Genomic DNA, 22,376 nt, shown 5'->3' with positions numbered 1-22,376 from the left:
GTGGTCCAGGGACAGCTGTTATGGAGAGAGAGGATAAGATGGTGTAAAATCAAAGTCTGTGCAACGTGGCTACTGTTGAACAAATATAAATTATTACATGCAATTTAAATTCACTCTAAAGTAGTAATCCATTCTTTCTTTGGAGAAAACTTGAGAGAATCTAAAATCAAAATAAAATTTCTGAGTCTGCTTTCCAAAAATGTCGCCCCACTTCAGGAACTTATCTTCTACTCTTTGTATTATCTGAAATTCAACACACTGAAGAACAAAATAATCACATCTTTTTGGTTCACATACAAAAGAAAGATACAACTTAACTGACCATGAAAAGATTGTTTTATTCCATGAAAATATTCTCAACAGAGAACACTATCTTAAACAATTTACCATTAAGAAATCAACATGTGCACAAAGAGTAAAAATTACCGAAAATTTTAAGATTTCTTTTAGACAATTCACATGTTCAAAATTTAAGAATGATTTAAGAATGATTTAAACTGTGCAAGTACAAATGTCTTTCCTATTGTAATAACCCATATACAGGTTGCACTATTCCACATGAAGGAACCTGCCTCCTTCGGAAGCAAATTCTGCTTTTAGAAAAACAAACAGTAGCTTCAAAAGAACAGTTAGTCCTTACAAGAAAGCCTTAAACTTTGCCCTCTGTGGCTGCTAGCCAAAAAAACATAAGCACTGCAAGCCTTGTACAGAAGACAAACACAGCCAGATCACATTTCCTTCTCATTGCTAACCTTTTAAAATAAAAATAGCACTAGATTTTAAAACTACTTCATGTAGTCCGTCAGTATTGAATAATGTCACATTATATAAATAACCCTGTAACGAGATTCAATATCTAAACTTTATAGTTTACTAGCCTCAAGGTAATACACTATACATCAGCTGTGTAACAGTGGTGTACTTGATCTTAGGAAGGCATTAACTTTCACACAATTGTCATTCAGCTTTAGTATAACTGGTAGTATGATTCAAATAACACTGGGAAAATTTTATTAAGGAAGTCACACAGCTTCTAAAATATTGCTTAAAATCCAATAATACACAAACCATTTCACGTTCTTTCTCCCCTCAAAACAGTAAAGAACCAAATTAATGAAGCTTCAGTGGTACAAATAACTCCCCACCCACCCATCTCCCTATTACAACATCACTAAGAAATTAGTTCAGATACAAGTCATTAACAGAATCACAAATGCGAGGCATGACAACATGAGCAATAGGGACACTAAGGACAATCATATTTACAAGTATAAACATACAGAAATTTCCGTTTTACAAGTAAAAGTGCACATAGATCATTACAAAGTTTCACTAGATTTCATCTGATTCAAACAAAAGCATCACTTGGAAACAGACTATTGTTGCAATAATCAAATGAGATCATTATAATTTCAAATTAAAAGATGATGGGGAAGGTTCATAAAACTTCTCAAAAAACACTAAGTAAATGGACTTCAACATGTCTGTAGTTTGATGCATAAATGTGAAGATGCACCATCATATATGGTAGAGCTCTAAAAGCTACCTACCGAGGCTATGAGGCTATGTCGGCAGCTGCAACAGAGCTGCAGAGTTAAAGGAGGTCTCACGGAGCTGACGCAAAGCCCTTTGTGGGATACTGTAGTGGTAGTGTTGGCAATCAACAGATTTAGGCACTCTAGTTTAAGGCAGCATTTGAATGGAAGCAGCTGACTTTTGACAACAGTCCTTTGTCTTGAGGTGGTGAGTATCTTCTGTGTTTATTATGCCAGGACTTCAGTGCTAACTATAGATTTTTCCCAGACTGAGGTGCTAAAGATGTATCACGTTTCCAAGAGTTCTTTCAACTGGGCTGTAGGCTAGAGCAGAGATGTTTTCTTTTTCTTATCATAAATACTTCAGGTTCGCAGACCACGTCTTCATAATGCCAAAATTGGAATGTTTGCAGTGAGGAAGTTATAGCAGCATACACAAATACTAAGATGGAAACATTAGTGCTGGAGATGTCTGACAAAGTGATCTGTACTACAAATGTAAAACAAAACAAAGGCTTTGACATAAACAAGGGATTATAAAGACATGCCTGAAAAATCTGTCTGATCACTCTAGACATGCAACAGGATGTTAAAGCAAGCATGGAGATGGCACAGGCAGACACTGACACATGGCAAGGATTCTAACAGACAATGGGTCTAAAAACCAATTAAAATAGAGCTGGATGGAGACAGTCTTATTAAGACAATCAAATATAAGACAAATTTTTATGACAGCTCTCCATTCTTTGTGATTTGGATGCCAGTAAAATAAATGGAAAAAAAGGGTCAGCCATTATTGGCCCTTTTCTTTCTTCTATGTTAATTGTGAACTAGGTATTTAAGGATTGGTATTATAACAATTTTTTAAAACAATGTATGGAAGTGCTATGAAGTTAGTAAAAAAAAAAAAAAAAAAATGTCTGCATGCACTCATGCAACTTGCTTCTCTCACTCTTTGTGCCTGACAATTCTAATACCCTCCCCCCAAAAGCAGCTGCATGTAACCTCCTTCAACATCTTGCCCATTTCCTCAGAAACCCTCTTCAGGAACCTGCAGTCCAGGAGGAAAAAGAAAAGAAGAATTACTGAAGACCTTTGGTAAAACCAAAAGGGGTGTTCAGCTTAAAGTGTCTGTCCCAAATGTCTCTACAATCATTATAGTCAGCTACTGAAAATACCAGAAAAATGTGAAACATGAGCAAAATCAAGGACCAATCTCATTGCTTCCTCCCTTTGCTTCCCCACACGATTAATTCAGGGTGTGATCATATGACTAGCACACACAATACTTGATTGTACAGTGTTTCCAACAAATGCCTGCTGAAATTAATTGGGAAAAAAAAATCTATTTTAATAACTGCTGATCTAGCGAAAATGAGGCCATAAATGGTAGCACAGATATCTTCCCTCAGCTTAGTCAAAAAAGTTGTCTCACTTATAAAAGTAAACATTGCCAGTAGTTCTCCATTCAAGATTTCCTCTATCTTCACTGATTTAGAATACATTTTCCTGCTAAATGCTAAATAATCACTAAAGTGATATTCCCCCAAAACATTTGCAAGATGAAAAACACAGCATAAGATTAATTTGGAAGGAATTTTGTGCATTACTGAAAATTACCAGTAAATCTGGAAACATTTTCAGGTCTTAAAGCTGTTTTATTCAGATAAGAGCTAGACCAGGCAGGGCATAGTGGCACATGCCTGTAATCCTAGCAACCGAGGAGGTTGAGGCAGGAGGATCACAAATTAATTGCTGAAATTAATTGGAAAAAAATCTATTTTAATAACTGCTGATCCATTTGTGGCTGAGGCCATAAATGGTAAGAACTGTGAATGCATGCTAGCATGGCAAGAGGCCCTGGGTTCAATCCCTTGTATCACAAGGAAAAAAAAAAAAGAGAGAGAGAGAGAGAGAGAGAGCTAGACCAGGTGATACATTTTGTAGATTTCTTGATTAAACTACTACTTAGATTATACACTAAGTGCTTATTTTCTTCCTTTAGGAAACCAATGTTAAGAATAGGGAGGAAAATGAAAATGATTATGCTATTATCTAACTATTACTTTTTTCCCTAAATACTGAAGCTACAAATTCAAACACCTATAACAAATCACTCTTTTGGGAAGTCAGTTTTCTACAGCATTTCAGAGCAGTTTTACTTATGTGAATTCACCAGTCACTGTGTCTTCTGAAGTAAAGTAGATGGGGGAGCATTCTACCTGTGGATTCCTTCCCAATAAGCCAAATTCTATATTTATAAGGCAGAAAAACACAAATCCTTCACAGAGACTTAAGCAGGACATAAAGCAAAGGCATCAATTAAGCTTCACACAACATTACTCAAACAGAAAGGCATCACAAAAACAGCCTCTTGTGATATTCACATCTCTTAAGATCAAGCCTGCATTCAGCTCACATAGTGAACAATAAATTGGGATGCCCTTTTAGGTTTTCTTATTTTTTCTGACCTGTTGAATGTGTTTTCATTTTATGTTATCATTTATATCATACCATTATTTATGTCATACATGGCACAAAGATGCCTGGTTAGTTTAGATATAAGTTACTGCACCTTTACTGTTTTTCTCTAGAGTTACATCTATGTATGATGTCGGAACGTAGCCCTCTTCACCATTCTGTCTCCTGGCTCTTGTCCATCCATCACCTTTGTCCTCCTCAATAATGTATAGAACTTCACCTTCTTTCATTGCCAGAGTACCTTCATTATGTCCTAGATGAGAATTTTTCACAGCACAAGCATAATTTAAGCACAGTGATTATTTTTAATGAAAGTTTTAAATACACAAAAATACATAAATCCTAGATTTCAATATACCTGCCCATGAGCTCACTGATTCTCACTAGCAACAATATTTCTATAATGTTTTCTAGTTTATCCAACACTTTCACACACTTTCTCATTTGAACTACACATAAACCTATTACCCCAATGCAAAAGATGAAGTGAGGTACAGTGACATGGGATTTGATAGGGTATTCTAACTTCTATTTTACTATTCCAATTGTAATACTTTCCTGATTTGGAGTACTGCAGTTATCAAAAATTCACAAGGTATGGTTCAGGAAAATAATAACAAGACAGTAGGAAGGTGGGAAGAAAAAAAGGATATAGTTTAAAGAAAACAGAAAAATAGAGATTTAACTATGGTGATACAGAAGCAGAATAACTCCAAAGCACAAACTTCAAGACTTCATCAGTCTCAGGATTCCCTTTCTTTCATCACCCTCAACCACTCCCAATCTCCCAACAGTGTTCCTAAGTAAAATCCTCATTCAACATATGCTAAAATCCTTCCCTACTCTCTAGAATACATTAGAAAACTCTCAAATCTAATATATTTGCTCAGAATGAGGAGTAACTAAAGACTATTTTATGAGTTTATATTTTGGCTATGCTGGGAATCACACCCAGGGCCTCAAACATGACAGGCATGCACTTGAACACTAACTACATTCCCAACCTCTTTACTCAATTTCAAAAACAACACAATTGGTGGGTGAAGAAAGACCTTACACCACCTATCATTTTACAACTTATTTATGAAAATGTTACTCTGCTCTTGTGTTAATTAAGAAAAGGATTTTTCAGGGTCCAAAAAGAAGGATGGATAATTAGAAACCTGTAGCAGAAAGCCAAAAAGCCTTACTTCCCTCACAAAATTTATTTCCAATTACCACAGAAGAGCTGGCATTGTCAGAAGCTACCACTTTCTCTCCAGCTTTCACCTGAAATGGTGGCCTGCAGTTAGGATATAATGATAGCATTCAACCATGCTTTACACTGGTCTCTCTATGTTAATAAACTGAAAGGAACATGAAGTGACATCTACCAGCTATCCACTTCCTAGATTGGGCTACATGCCAACGTGCTTCAACTATGTTGAATATATGAAAGTATTAGTAAGTTCTGGAGAGATATTCTGTATCGACTAGTTGACAGAAAATAACCTAAATTAGGCGTTAATAACAGGTAATTTTCTTTCAATTCCAGGTGTGGAAAAAATAATAATTAAAACAAAAGTATACATATTAATGAACTGGAGTTATAATTTTCTGATAATGTATTATTCAGCTAAGGACTAAAGTAAGTGACAATGCACTTAGACTTTAAGAAACCTATTTTATCAAATATAATAAGAACATCATACCATCAAAAGGGTAGATAGCTTTGCAATGTCCAATAGCAGGCAAGGGGTCATCATCCTCAAATTCATCATCAAACTCATGGTGACCATGCTGTTGAGGTGGCCCACGGACTTCTTGGTTTGCATCATCAGTGTAACTTCCCTCAGGACTAAAAACCACAAAATTATCTTTGTCAAGTATCACAAACATGAGAACTCTTCACCTATTATCTATAAGAGTTGATCTAACAATCAGTTCAGAAAATCAGATATAGATGACATGATTTCACATTAAGCCCTATTTTTTTAAATGTTGACTACATAAATTGAAGCTGAAACTTTGAAATTAAAAAAAAAAATTAAAAGATTACAATGATCCAGGCACACAGGAATATTAAGTACATCTCACTATCACTGGGGTCTAAAAATAAAATGGAAAGATGTAGTAGATAGTTGTCTTTCATCATACCAGATCCATCGTAAAAAGAAAAACTACAATATCCCTGGGAACCCACCCTGCCCATAAAGTAATTTCTAGTGTGGATCCAGAGAGGATGACATGAGCACAGTACTTGTGTGATGGGAATGAACAGTTTATCAACAGTGCTATAACTCAATCAGGAATAAGCAGTACATAGAGAACTCTGCCTGAGACTGCTAGAAAAGTTGTTCACTCCCTTTTCACTTTGAACCTGGAGGTAAACTGCCTAGAGCTTTGGAGAATCACCAAACAGAGCCTAAAATGAAGTCAACACTTAAGGGACAGCTGAGAGGTAGAAAGAAACCAAGACCTACGGATATCATCTGGGCTCTCCTTCAAATAATCCAGTGAAACCCATTTTTACTCTAAGCTGATTATGAGTAAAGTATTCATTCTGCTACTTAAAGTCAAGAGACTCCTAATGAAAACAAGACAAAGTTAATTTCCAATTAATCATGGTACTGGTGAAGTTAATAACTTAGAAAATCCAAAAGAACAGATATGACAAAGGCATTTTTAAAAATATTTTATATCAATGAAAAAAATGTTAAAAAGTTTTTGCTAGAATATTAAGTTACTGAATGGAAAAATTTTAGGATTTGATTTAGCAACACTTTCAGTGAGCCCAAAAGCCACATTTTTATATAACACATGCCAGAAAGACTAATCTGGTTTTATCTAATACCAAAACAAAAACAACAACAGACAAGTTATTTGTGTGTTCTTTTTAAATTTTATTTTGATATAGGGTCTCATTAAGTTGCCCAGGTTAGCCTTGAACTTGTGATCCTCTTGCCTCAGCTTCCTGAGTAGCTGGGATTACAGGCATGCACCACTGTATCTAGCCTGAGGATCTCTCTTGAGGCTACCGAAGATACGAATTGTCTTAAGAAGTGATGGGGAGGACTGGGGTTTTGGCTCAGTGGTAGAGAGCACTTGCCTAGCATGTTGAGGCACTGGGTTCGATTCTCAGCACCACATACAAACAAATAAATAAAGGTTCATTAACAACTAATAAAAATATTTTTAAAAAAGTGATGGGGAGAGAGAGAAAATGAAGGAACTAATATTTGAGAAGGACATACTACTATATGCTTATGTATTATTTGCCTGTATTACTAAGAACACTGTAGGATGGGTACTTTAACCTCAATTATATATTTCAGAAAACTGAGATGTGGGAAATATTAAAAATGAACTTGTTCAAATTACACTGTGATTAAATAATAAACCAAAATATTCAAATTCTTCTCTAAGATGAACCCTAATTTGTGGAATTTTTACTATGGAGAAATATATATGTATGTATGTACATACATATATATTAATTACACGAAGTGATGTGAAAACATGGAAACCTGGCAAAATGTCAAGTTGGAAGTGGTGGTCTAAACTAACAACATATACCCCTCCCTGCTTTTTTCCACAAAATTTTGAGCAACTAACAAAATTTTTCTTCAGCATAAGTTACCCAATTCCAACTGAATGACTGACCACAAGCACATGAAGCCCTTAGCACACAATGCCTGGCATACTCTAGACCCCAGATGTAATAAATGACAGTTATTTGGACAAAGGAGAAGAAATTAAGTAGCTCAGTGTGACTTCTAATACTCAAAAAGCCATTTTATTTTGAGTTAGAGGAAGAAAGAGAAACATTTCTCAAAAGTTTCATTTTATTTTTTTCTCAATGGGCTCCCATGCACAAACAAATAAAAACTACTGATCTTAAAAATTAAAAAAAAAAAAAAAGTTACCCAGCTCTATCTAAGCCATATGGAAATCTCCCCATGTCTAAGGTTCCTATGGTCCAGATTGTAGCTCCAAGAATTTTCTTTGTTCCTAGCTCTGGTTTTGGATGCAGGATAGACTAGAATTTAAGGCTACATCTACAACTAATGTTAAAGGTTCAGAAAATTACTTAGGTTCAAGAGAATTAAATTATTAAATGCCAAACTCATTAAATTAGATAACTGTATGAAGTTTAGAACAAAGGGGTGAGGAAAGTGGAAAACAGAAGAAACACCTATAAAAATGCAAAAATAGTAACCTTTCTCGTCCCTGTGTAACAAGATGATTTATGTCACTGCTGTGTCGTCTGTCTCCTCTCCCACCTGTTTTGCCTTCAACTTCAGAAAGCCAAGCCTTATGGAAAAAACAAAAAAACCAAGTTCAATAAATTATGTTCAAAAACTCATAAGATACCCTGCTTTTAAAGATGTGCTTTGAGGGCTGAGATTGTGACTCAGAGGTAGAGCACTTGTCTGACACATGTAAGGCACTGGGTTTGATCCTCAGCGCCACATAAAATGAATAAATAAAATAATGGTATTGTGTCTATCTACAACTAAAAATAAAAAATTTTTAAATGTGCTTTGAGTTTTTATAATTATGTGATTTTTTTTTTTTTTTTTGGTACCAGATATTGAACTCAGGGGCACTTAACCACTGAGCCACATCCTCAACCCTTTTTATATTTTATTTAGAGACAGGGTCTCACTAAGTTGCTGAGGCTGGCTTTGAACTTGAGATCTTCTTGCCTCAGTCTCCCCAGTCACAGGGATTACAGGTATGTGCCACTGCACCTGGCCAATTATGTGATTCTTGGAGACAAGAAATCTTTGTTCCAGTTTGGTTAATGATCAACTTTATAGCTCATTTTTAAATAATAGCATAAATATTTAGTTTTATATAAAGGTTTAAAATTAAAAATCAATGAGGCATAAACTAAAGATTATACACCATAATGATACTTTTTAGAACTTTAAAATTAAATATAAGTACTAGGACATTAATTTTAGCAAAAACCAATTTATCATAACAAAGCTTATGAAAATAATTTATCACAAACAAGTAAACTAAATTTACCTCATTCTTATGGATTTCCATTCTTAGGCGGTCAATGTTATTCATAGTCTCTGCTAATTTAGGTTGCAGACTCCCTGGATCCCCCATTTGTGGATTTTTCTCATATACATCTTTCATTTTGTTGAGTGCATCTCTGAAAAGGAGAAGGAAATCAGAGTTTTATTTACTTCATGTGCTTCTATTTTATTTATTTTTTAAAATATTTTTAGTTGTAGATGAATACAATACCTTTATTTATTTATTTTTATGTGGTGCTGAGGATCGAACCCAGTGCCTCATGTGTGTGAGGCAAGCACTCCACCACTGAGACACAACCCCAGCCCCTCATGTGCTTTTAGATAAGAGTTTCATTTGACTTTGGGAATTCAAGTACAGCTTAACCTTAAGTAGTCGCATCTCTTTAAAGTTTAGTCAAATATTATCTAATTAAAGACAATTTGCATAAAGCTTATGATGTATACAGAGTTAGTAAGTTACGGAAATTTTAAATTTAAAAAACTTGTAATACTAAAACAGTATCATTTTTCTTAAAGGAAATTATTTATGCATGTGTATAGACATACATATATATGCCTATATATATTCATATAAACATATACACACATATACATACACACATATAAGTTTTATAAAACAGCTGGAAAAATACTCAAATATTTTTAAGCCCATTATGTTCCAAATGAAATTCATATTCCTACCCAGCTACTCTATTCAACCAGTGTTCCTTATCCCAGTTCACACATCACCACCATCTTCCCACTCATCTATGCTAGAAATAGGAATACCATTTTAATTTGCCCCCTTCCCTCTATTGTCAGTCATTTGCTGATTCCTCTTAACCCATCTCCTCTCCTCTAATCACCCTACAACGTTATGCCCAATCACAGCTCCTTGACTCTAACATCTGACACTATTGACTAACATGTCTTTTCCTTCTTGACCTAGGTTACATTTTCTTTCTCTCCTCCTCAGTTTTGCTTTCTTATAATGTCTCTCATTGCCTCCTTCTCCTTCTTTAACTTTTAAATGTCTATTACATAAAATGACAGAGGTTTCTTCTCATCTCAACCTACACTCTTCTTTGAAGAAGCTTTCTTACTGTTTTAATACCACCTATCTTCAGAAGATTCTGAAATGTATATCCTCTTTCTCTCAAGTCCTAGATTTATATTTCCAAACTCAACTGCACACTTCCAATATTTTTTCACATATTTAAAAAATTAACATAAATAAAACCATTATCTTTGCCCTAAATTTGTTTTTCTTACTGTTTCAATTAATTCTACATTACTATCCTGAGCTATAAGGCATTAAAATCTCTTGTTTTTCTCTCCTCTGATATCCAATCAGGTAAAAAGTTCAACCTACTTTGCTTTGAAATGATTCCTGTCTATTCCTCCTTTCTGTTCCATGCCACGATTTAATCTAGGTTCGTGGCATCACTCACAGGACTGTTATGAAATTCCCTAACTAGTGTCCCTGTCTCTAATATCCTTCATTGTCGACTCTTCATACGACTTTATCTTTCTTTAGAATACAGAGTTGCTTAGAGCACTTGCCTAGCATGCATGAAGCCATAGGTTCAATCCCCAGTACTATCCCCCGCAAAAAAGTCAGAATTCCCCAATACCTACAGCACTCCACAAAAAAACATTCAAGACTTTTCTTAAGTCATCTTACATCTTTTCACCCTCATTCTCTGATAATACAGTCCATATAATTTTTAATAAAGTTTTCCTGGATTAGAAAGAATTCCAAACCTCAGCAAGAACACATTTCTGTGCTTTTATTCTTGCCTCTCCCCACACCCCTGAACGCTTCTTCCCTTCCTCACTTTCTTCTTTAATTAACAAAATCCTATTCTATTAACGTTCAATTCCAATGCTTCAGCTTGCTGAAGACAAGCTGGCTAGCGTTGCAATGTTAACTCTGACATTTCCCAGCTATCTAATCTTAGATAAAAAATGTATGTATTTCATACCTGGTTTCTTCATCTATATAATAGGAATGACAACTTCAGAGGGCTATTTTCAAGAATTCAAAAATGTGTTGCATGTAAAATGCCTAGCTCAGTACCTGGTACAAAATAATCCTTCCATAAACATTTATTTCCTAGACCACAGTGCTCTCTTCCCAACTCTCTCCCCAAGTGAAGTCTTTCCTAAATATCTCAATAAAACTTCATCATTCTTTCCTCTAAGTTCCCTTAGAAGTCTGTATCTCATATTAGCAGCTATCGCAATCCAGCGTGGGTAAAAATGAAGTTGTCAGTCTTGTTCTCCATTTAGAGTGTGAACTTCTTAGGATCAAGGACTATGTTTTCTTTATTTTTATGTTTTCTTCTCTAGTCCTCACACAGGCTATTATAAATGGTAAGCATGAAATATTAGACCTAATGTTATAATTTTCCAGACTATTTATTTATATACTGCTCAAGTAAACACTTTAAACATCCTAAAGTTCTTTATACTAATATAGTTTATGTTCATTTTTCAGTTTCTGTACTTGCAAATTTGCCTGTTAAAATTTATTTGTAATCCCCAAACTGGTATTCAAAGTGCTTTCCTGGTCACTCATGGACACACACAAGTCAGAGAAACATTTGAGTCACTGGAGGTACACATTTCCAGCTGTCATCATGCAAGGAGATACTTTGCCTTCTTGTTTTTGCTCTCATATTCTGAGCAAGTGGCCTTTTGGCAACCTATTTATGTAGTGCCATGTTCTTCACAATTTTTGTGCTTTTGGTTGGTGATATGGGTGTTTACAATGGCTCCCATACACAGTGCTAAAGTGTTGTCTAGTGTTCCTCAGCACAAGAAGGCTATAATGTTACTTATAGAGAAATCAAGTCTTATGTAAGCATCGTTAAGCATGAGTTACATTGTCATTGGCAGGGTTCAAAGTTAATGAATCAACAATATATATTAAAGAAGGCGTCTTTAGACAGAAACATATATAAAACAAGGTTATGTATCTATCTGTTGATGAAAAGGTTGGACCAGTGGTTACTTGGCACCTAACACTGTATTTCCCTTTCCCCAAGTTTTAGTACTGTTTTAGTATTCAATAATTTAGTGCTCATGGTAACTTTACAGACCATTAGCTACTGTGAATAATGAGCGTTGACTGTACCATAAAATTTCATTTATGTATCTATCACACTTGATACAACTTGGGGGGGGGTTTACTGGGGGTTGAACTCAAGGGCACTTTACGACTGAGCTACATCTTTAGCCTTTTTGAGACACAGTCTCACTAGGTTGCCCAGGCTGGCCTTGAACTTGCAATCCTTCTGCCTCTGCCTCCAAGTTGTTGAGATTACAGGCATGCAACACCATGCCTGGCTCCTGATATACAATTTTCAACATCAAAACTTCAATCTTCAATCTTTCATACTTAAGTCCCAATATTATGTTCAGTAAGTCACCAATTCATTGTAATCACCCTTTATTCATCATAAATAACTTCACTTTTTAAAAACTGAATAAAGGAAAATTTGGAAAAGAAAAAAATTAAAGTACAAGTGAGCAAATATGAAGCTATAAATGATGGAGCAATATCTAACAACTTTTTTTTTTTTTTTTTTAGTACCAGGGATTGGTGCACTTAACCATTGAGCCACATCCCCAGCCCTTTTTAATATTTTTATTTATAGACAGGGTCTCACTGAGTTGCTCAAGGCCTCTCCAAGTTGCTGAGGCTGGTTTTAAATCTGCAATCTTCCTGCCTCAGTCTTCCGAACCACTGAATACCACTGGGATTATAAGCGTGTGCCACTGCACCCAGACTGCCAACAAGTTTTGCAGCCAACAAAATAATTATAGCCTCAGGCTGCTGTTGAACTGAATGTATATATCAAAACAAAATAAAAATTTTTCAAGCACAAGAGGTGGTTAGCATTGGTGAAACTACTCTTGAAAATGAATCACCAAGCTATTTTACAAATTTATGGAAGGAATAAGTATGTATTAATAAGCATCTAATCTGTAATTAAACGAAATCCCTGACATTTCATTTTCATCTATGACACAGCAAACAAAATTTTTGCTGGAGTATATATTTCTCTCAAAAGACATTTCAAATAGGATGCCCAATTTTATTCTTTTTGGTGTGTGCCTAGAGATCAAAATCAGGTCCCTGTACATGTTAGGCACACACTCTATCACTGAGCTACCTCCCTAGCCTAGGACGTTACGATTTTGAAACCATCTGTATACATATCATTCAAAGTAGATTCTGAAGAAATAATGATAGAATGGATTTAAAGGAACACTACTTTTGGTCTGATTCTTTCTGTAGCTCCCTGTTAAGTTCATCAATGCGCTGCTGCAGTTTTTTACGTCTTTGTTCTGGTGGCAGATGACTGAAATCTTCTAGCGCTGGGCCCTGAAAAGAAGATCTAAATCATTATTAAAGACATTTTCAGGAAATTTTATTTTTAAAATTTACTATAAAATAAGAATATATACAAATTTAAAGTTTAATTTCAAATGTCTTAAATAGCCCCCTTTTAAAAAATAAACAAATCTACATAGATGTGTGTACTGATGAAAGCAATTATATTGAAGAGCTCACATTTCAGTCATTTCTTAAAACCATAAAACAAAATATTTAAAAATATAACCAAATATAGATGACTGGTAATTACTAGTATCACATTACTTTCAAGTCTTGGCAGAGTTAAAATGAATACATATGAATTTTCTTACAGCAACAACAACAAAATGGAAACACATAACATTTCTTATCTGTACAAGTTACTTCAAAAACTGCACATCACCACCTTTTCAAATGAAACCCATTGCCATATTTAGGATGCCACAAATGTTCAAACTAAAAACATGTAGAACTTACAAAACAGAGTTCAGTAAGCAACTTACCTCATAAAAACAACTAATTAATGAAATGTACTTCAATACTGCATTATAGTCTTTGATTACATTCATTAAACCATTCTTCAGAATCAAGACATATCTGATCATTAAAAAACAAAAGGTAGAACTATCCAATGAATAACAATTACATTTCTACATGGAGTATACTTTGAATTTTCCTTACATAAAAACAAATAACATACTTCAGTTATATCTGGAAGAAAGACATAATCTGAAGAAAGGATCTAACTGTTCTTTAGGAAGGATTCTTGGTGTCAAAAAGTTTGTTGATTTTTTTAAAATATATTTTTTAGTTGTAGATGGACACAATACCTTTATTTTATTTATATGTTTTTATGTGTGGTGCTGAAGATCGAACCCAGTGCCTCACACATGCTAGGCAAGTGCTCTACCACTAAGACACAATTCCAGCTCCTTTCTTGACGTTCTGAGAGTCGAGAAATTACGTTAAGAAAAAGTGTTGGTATTTAAATGTAAACTTTTTATTCAAATGATGTCTTTATTCTCTTAAATGTTTTTAGCCACTGTTACTTTACCTACATTAGAAATTATAATAGAACAAATATTTAGCAACTATGAAACCCATTTAATGTTAACATTTATTATTTATGTACTTCCCAAATTAATGATACCTATTATTTTTCATTTTTCTTTTTAAAAATGGTTGTTTTAAGAATATGAATATAGGGCTGGGGATGTGACTCAGTGGTAGCGCACTTGCCTAGCACAAGTGAGGCACTGGATTCAATCTTCAGCACCACATGTCAATAAATAACAAAAGGTTCATCTACAACCAAAAAAAAGAAAAAAAAACAATGAATATAATCTAATTTTTTAAAGTGCTTGTCAAAATGGGGAAGAAATGTACTCTTGTCTTCAGGTCACTTATATGCTAAGTAGCTTTGTATTACAATCCACAAGAATGCTTCACTTACTTTTCTTTGTTCCTTTGATACAAGGATTGAACATCCTCAGTCCTATTTATTTATTTTTAATTTTGAGAAAGAGGATAGGTTGCTGAGGCTGGCAATCCTCCTACCTCAGTCTCCTGTGTTGCTGGGATTACAAACGTAAGCCATCATGCCCAGCTTATTTTTTATTTTGAAACAGGGTCTCACTAAGGTTGCTAAGGATGGCTTTGAACTTGTGATCCTCCTGCTCCCGCCTCTCAGACTGCTGGGAATACAGGCATGTACCACCACACCTGGCTTCATTTACCTTTAAAGAAAACTCATTTTTAAGGTGAATCATGACCAAATGTAACATTTAATAACAGAGTCTTTAGAATCATTCTCCAGTGGCCTGCCTACTAAGGATATTCAACAAACTTGCCTACAAAAGGTAAAGCATCCTAAGTATCCTTTGCTTTTTATCTACCAATCATCAGAGGTAACCATGTCAAGTAACTAAATCTGACCTAATTAAATGAATGGCAAAATTTCCTATTTAAAGTTCTCTTAAATTAACAAAAAAAAAAAAAAAAAAAAAGTTCTCTTAAATTTAGTAATTTTCAACACACGTCAGATGTATTCTAATCTGGGGCAGAGGTTTTAAACTATTACATATGTGCCAAACACAAACTTTTTTAATTTATAGTTTTTAGAATATTTCTGAAAACCTTGAAAATTTCCTTAATGAAGAAATACATGGTGCTGAGGATGTAGCTTGGTGGTGAAGTGCTTGCCTGGTTCAAATCCCAGCACCACAAAAATAAATAAATAAATAAATAAAAATGCCCTAACATAATGGGGAAAACAGTATTTAAAAATAGAAAACATTTCTGCAGTAGGCCTTTGGGGGGGGGGGGTTAATATTTAAAAACTGACAATTTCCCATGAGTAAATCTGCCAGATTTCCACTTATCCCTAATCAAACCTTCTTATCAAATTTATTAACATCAGATTCCTAAAGCACCTGCATTCCTCTCATCCCACACACACAGGGTACTGCACACTGAACTTAAGGGTGTTCTACTAAGTTACATCCCCAGTCCTTTTTATTTTTTATTATGAAGCACTTAGTCTCACTAAATTGCCCAAGCGGGTCTCAAATTTGCAATCCTTCTGCCTCAGACTCCTGAGTAGCTGAGATTGTAAGTGTGTGGCACTGTGCCTAGCCTAGGCACCTGAATTTCTAATATCCCATTTCAACATTATGACCCACTCTTACATAGAATATGAGAATAAACTCTGTTTCCTATAGATGTAAAGAAGCCCTCTGAGGTAGTTAATAAACTTTCTTACTATAAGGAAATTTTAAAAGGTTAAATTTTAACTGTATAAAAAAAGAACAGTCTATTTTCCAAAATTTATTTTATACAGTTTCCTATAGAACTCCCAATGATTTTCATTTAGTTCTTCATAATGCAGCTCCATTAATGTCTCAAATAGTGAAAATTTCAATACACACACACACACACACGCACACACAATTAGATTATTTGTGTTTCTGTTTCCCTTCAGTGGTACAGAAAAACAACACTGACTTCATAATAAAATGAGGTAAATTTTCTTTCTAATAAAATGAGGTAAATTTTCTTTCTTTTTGGAGAAATCTAACAGTACAGAAAACAAACTCGAATAAACTTTACATGAACTTATAAAAGAATGCTAAGAATATTTATTTTTGCTAAATTTTTCTTTTGCATATAGCATGAAATTTTGCTCTACCATATAACCCCCCCCTTTTTTTTTGTACTAGGGATTGAACCCGGGTGCCTAACCACTGAGCCACATCCCCAGCCCTTTTTATGTTTTATTTTGATGCACGGTCTAAGTTCTTTGGGACCTCACCGAATTGCTTAGGTTGGCCTCAAATTTGCAATCCTTTTGCCTCAGTCTCCTGAGTCACTGGGATTATAGGAGTATACCACCACACCCAGCTCTAACACACATGTAACCCTTAAAATAATATGTAATATAATTTTATTCTTCACTATAACATGACAAGGACTCCACCCAATGACATTTAAAAACTTAATGGTCTATGACAATTAACATTATTTTATACTCTATGACACTGAGAGGTACTGGCATATGTTGGACTATGGATCAAATTATAAAAAGAAAAAACACAAGGTGATAATGTGGGATGTACTTTACCACTTGTTTTAAATTAAACAAAACAATGTTTTGAGATTACTTAATGTTGGCACAGTATATATATCAGCACACGAGGCTTACCATCTTCACCGACCACTGAATAGTTCAATGAAAACAGAAAGAAATGGTAAATTATTCACATGAAACTATAATACAGAAGATGCAATAACCTATATTTTATAATATTAAAATAAATCAGGTACATTTCACAATCCAAACAATTATGCCAGAAAAAAAAAAACAATTTTAAGCACATTTTAGAAAAGCAAATTACTTGCAAAAAAAAAATAATAAAACATACACTGATGATAATGGGCAGATATTTTCTAAGTTTAACTAAAACTCAAAAGTAAAGAGTAATGATTCTATCAGGAACCATGCATTTTCTTTCAGAATTTTTATTTAAGTGGATTTTACTCATACAGCTCTTCATTCTTAAAAATACTAAGGTCTGAAAAGGTGAATATAAAAGATCTAAAATTAGTGATTTAAAAGGACATCTTATATGAAGTAACTAAAAAACAGAATGTGCCCTTCCAGTGCATTAAAGAAAACACTGTATCTGGATTTCTATAGTTCAAAAGACTGTTTTGAATTTAAATATATCATGGTTTGGTGACGGTAACATCTTTACTTCAGTTTTAAGGTGCTTTTTTAAATGTACAGAAACTAAACACATTACCACCACAATAATAACTGTTACCCTTAATCAAGTTTCCTATACATATTTCCTAACAGACACAAATATATAGATTGAATTTCACTTTGAAAACAAGTTTATTTTTCAGTTTTATTCTGAAATCCATATGCTTGAAAAATAACAATAAAAAACATAACTACAATTTTAGCATTTATTCTTTTTGAAATATGAAACAATCTAAAGAGTCCTACTATGGTACTCTTATGCTACATAAATACCACCCACAAGTGCACACACACACAGACATATTCTAAGGGTTAAAAGAATTCTGCAACTGGTGTAAAATATATCATACACAAATACATACACAGTGATCCACAATATGCAGCAAGTTTTACAAAACTAATCTTCACATTCATTGCATTTTAGCTAACAGCTTTAAAACTTTTCATTTTTTCTTATTCTCTAAATCATGACTTTTTTGTTTTGTTTGTTTTTTGGTAGTACTGAGGATTGAATTCAGGACCTTACACGTGCCATGCAAGCACTCTGTCACTCAACTACATCTCAAAAATTTTATTTTGAGCCAGGGTCTTGCTAAGTTGCCCAAGCAGATCTTGAACTTGTGATCCTTCTGCCTTGTCTTCCTGAGTAGCTGGGATTACAGGTATGCACCAAGAAACTGGGCAAAATTATGTTTTAAGAGAAGAGGGTGAAATGTCAGCTATAATTTCACATAAAAAAAAACAAATTTTAACAAGTATCTGGCAAAAATATCTACCCCTTATCTCTGATGAGTTGGCCACATAATAATGGTTATGACAATAAGAAAAGACATTTGCTATTCATTATCTTTCTGAATTTAGCTTAACATTCTTTAGACTGTCAGTAGTTTCAAGAAAGAAAAACAATTTATTTTGCTATGGAAAAATTGCTGATAAGGGAAAAAATATTTAAATTAAGGAAAGATATTTGTGGCCTTCCTTAAATGTTATTAACAAAATTACATATAGGATAATAAGCAAAACGGTTTTAGTACTTATTTGACTTTTATAATTTTCAACTGCTAAATTTCTCAGTGATGAAGTTGTTTTTCTAATTTTTATAAGAACACCTTTTAGAGAAAAGAGTAAGATAATTATAGGTGAAAAATCAAATGTTTCATTTTTAATTGGTTTTATTATCAAGTGGAAAATAAATTTATACACTGGCTTTAGGTGAGGATATAAGAAATTCAATTCTTTGTAAAAATATTAGAAAGATATTTTGTGTATTTAAAATATGTTCAATGCAAAGAAACTGTACTCTCATACACAGTTATTATATACCTATAAAACAAAAATTTTAATACCCATTACATCTTAATAAATACAAAAGAGTTAAGAGGGAAATTTGGCAATTAAATAATTAGGTGTATTTCACTTTAAAATAGGACAAATTTTGAGAACTGTACTCTGAATACTTTAAATCTTAAAAAAATAATTCTGGAAGTCTATTGTCATGAATAATTTAGATGAAAAATGACTCATTGCTAGATAATATATTACTTTTAAAAAGAAGTACTAAATAAAGCTCAAGTGAAGTAATTAGAGTGTACAAATGATTGGTTTGTATATTAGCAGTCAAGTTTGGGTATATTCCCCAAATGTCCATTAATGGTTAGAATTTGATGTCACGGAGGGCAATTATAGATCTTCACCCTCAGATAAGATCTACTGGTATCGCTGTTAAACTCAGCAACATTAATCACTATTTCTCATATCCCTACTGACACTAAAACACTAGTTTTCTTTTTAAAACAAAGAAACCCCAGTACCAAAAGGCAGGTGGGGGAGAAAAAGAATAAAGAAAATTTTTAACTTGATAATTTTTTAAAGGCAAAGTTATTTAGGAAAAAAATGTTCAACTAATATAATTCAAAACAAGAGTTTATGAACTGAATGGTACCACTAACTAGCTTTAAGAAATCTTAAGGCCTATTCTGTAAGCTTAACAGACTGAAAAATCCATGGGAAAAAACACAAACTGGCTTAATAAAGCCTACTTTCTTCCTTTTGTGTTTTTCTATATTGGCATAATTTTTAAGTAGAATAAAAACATTTCTATAGTTAATTTTGAAAATTTTATCTAGTAAACTAACAAATACCAATCAAAACAAAGAAATTTCTCAACCTCAAATTATAGTATACTTCCCTCCTTGCTCCACTCTCCAATCCCCTAGTTGGTTGGTCTATCTTCTATCTTGCACATTGCTTTCTTCTTTGGTATGATAAATAATACTAAAACTGAGAGGAGATTTCTGTCTTCTAAAACTAGGCCTCTATAAAGACAATGTATGAATATTTTAAATTAAAGCACTATATAAATATAAAACAAATAACCAAGCAAGTAGTTTTAAGTTCTGCAGTTGTAAAAATCTACCTGCAAACTGTTCAGTAAGAATGAAGATGACACATATTTAAGCTTCTCTCACATTTCTAATTTTTCATGGAATCATACTTTATATCTCTGACACACAGAGGTAATATGGGAATTAATGCTACCCTCATAACTCAGGAAAAGAAATTCCAAACATGATTCCTTCAAGTGTTTCAAACAAGGATTAAGAACTTTTAAAAGTGACAACCAGCATGCCTATAAGTATAATACAAATTTTTCCATTTGCACTGTTCAAAAATCGTACCTATATTGCTCACATACAGAATTAGGTAAGGTAGATGCAAAGTAGTTCAAGTCAATGAAAGAAAAAAAGAAGTCAGAAAAAGGAAGTAACACATAGGAACATTTCTGCTGCATTACTGACATCAGTGAGGTTTGTTGTGTTATTTTAAGGGCAATTGTAGTTGATAATGTAATCTTGCCCTAAACAAATAATATATTTGGTTCTCCAAGTGACCAAACTGCACTTTGATGTCAGAAAGGACTACAGAAAGGAAGAAAAACAGGGAAGAAAAGAAAAGCAGGCAGGACAGGAAAGAGGAAAAGGAAAAAGGAAAGACCCCAACTTTAACATATTAATGTTAATGACTGGACTTCTTATAACACCTGTAAGATTTATCACCTGTGGGTTATCATACCTATGTTTTTCAAATAGCCATACAATTCTTATAAGTGAATCTAAATTACTGGTTATGAATATGTAAAGCACATCCTAAAAATAAAATATAAACAAGAAAAATAATAGGATGGAGATACAGGTCAATGGTAGAGCAAATGCTTATTTGCATGCACACGACCCTGGGAGGGAAGAAAGAAGAGAAGAAGGGAGGGAAGTTGGGAAACAGGAAGTGAAGCCAAGGAGAGAGGGAAATGAGGAAAGCAGGGAGGGAGAAGGGAAAGAGAAAGAGAAAGGAAGAAGGGAGGAAGGAAAAGAAAAAGCCAGCCTCACTAACAAAATGAAATAACATTTACCCGTAGTAAATGGTTGTTACTAAAAAATAATTTAATATTGTATTTGCATTTCACTATTCTAGAAATTTTCATTTGCAGAATATCATTAGGAATAAGTAAATGTCAAAAGGCCGGCCAATTAAAAAAAAGAATAAAGGGAAAATTCTGATAAAAAATTATTTTTTAGATCAAGAATACAAATTCCATGTAAATATTACTCAATAATACCTAAGTACTTTTATAGGCTTTATAATTTACAAAGTTACCTTCTAATATATTAATTTGATCTATATTCAGTCTTTACATTTAATGTACCTATCATTATTTTGTATTAAACAACTGGAAATCATGTTTTGTTTCTAAGAGTTAAATAGGGCAATTAAAATTAAGCTTGGCATTTTATTACCAACAATATACTACTTTATAAAAGTGGCAGGTAAAATCAAATTTGGTGACAAATTATTACATGAGTAACTCCAGTGACAAATTACTGAAAGTCTTAAAAATGTAAATACATTACAAGACAATGGTGAACATATAATTTCACATAAACAAAAAAAAATAGCTAAAATATGATGGTACCCAGCACCCTCTTTATAACACCATTCTTTTATGGTTGAGCGTTTCAAATGTTATAAAGAGGAGTTGTTTTTAACTTGAGGGCAGCTATACTTAATTCTGTGGTGTTTTAAAACTATGTCTTGACAGGAGAGAGCCTTATAATGAGGGTGGAGAGTATTAAAGCCACAGTACACACACAATAGGCCATCATGCATTTTAACCCATTATTAAACTTACCCCTCTTTTGAGGCTTCTGAAAGAAGGAATTCTGGGCTTCCCTGTTTTTATTTCATTCATACAATAATGCACGGGCTCAATGGAGAATGTGAGAAACTGGGACCCATTAGGAGTACTGGATGTGAATAAACTAGTAGGGGTTAAGGGTGGGGACTGTGGCTAATATGGAAATAAAGAAAGGAATCAATAAGCCAAATGTGCATAGTTTTTTCCTAAATGAAAATTCTAGTTTTGGTAACATACTTTTCATAAAATATACCTTCAATAAATTTTTCTATAAAAATATTATAAGTAAACTCAGTTTTGCCCAAAACTATCATCTTTAAAAGTCAAAATTTTTAAAATATACCATTCACTTGACCATTTTTTACAAGCTGACAGATTAAAAAAAGAGTATACAAATTATAATGTTAGAATAATATGACCTAGATAAAATTCCCTTCGGATTTCTATAATATTCTAGAAACCTAGAATATTAGCACCATCATGGATTCCTATGCAGGTTATACTTAACCTG

The 22,376-nt window shown here is 33.5% G+C and overlaps 1 protein-coding gene across 3 annotated transcripts in view; it reads right to left on the bottom strand.

The window, feature by feature from the left end:
• Window positions 1-318: 318 nt before the first annotated feature.
• Window positions 319-22,376, bottom strand: part of FNBP1L (formin binding protein 1 like) — a 122,589-nt gene continuing 100,531 nt past the window's right edge. The window contains exons 10-16 of one of the 3 annotated variants that reach the window (XM_079150554.1): window positions 21,860-22,018; window positions 17,113-17,127; window positions 13,312-13,421; window positions 9,033-9,165; window positions 8,215-8,309; window positions 5,708-5,853; window positions 319-4,269 (exon numbers count right to left, since the gene is read on the bottom strand). In XM_079150554.1, coding sequence (XP_079006680.1) covers window positions 4,091-4,269; window positions 5,708-5,853; window positions 8,215-8,309; window positions 9,033-9,165; window positions 13,312-13,421; window positions 17,113-17,127; window positions 21,860-22,018 — 837 coding nt within the window. In that variant the 3' untranslated portion in view covers window positions 319-4,090. The remainder of the gene's footprint in view (window positions 4,270-5,707; window positions 5,854-8,214; window positions 8,310-9,032; window positions 9,166-13,311; window positions 13,422-17,112; window positions 17,128-21,859; window positions 22,019-22,376) is intronic. The other 2 variants (XM_079150553.1, XM_079150552.1) reach the window with 2 other exon arrangements.

Source organism: Sciurus vulgaris (assembly GCF_902686455.1).
Source record: "Sciurus vulgaris genome assembly, chromosome: 1".
Taxonomy (NCBI): Eukaryota; Metazoa; Chordata; class Mammalia; order Rodentia; family Sciuridae; genus Sciurus; species Sciurus vulgaris.
The sequence above is the reverse complement of the archived record's forward strand: the minus strand, read 5'-3'. Positions and strand labels throughout refer to the sequence as shown.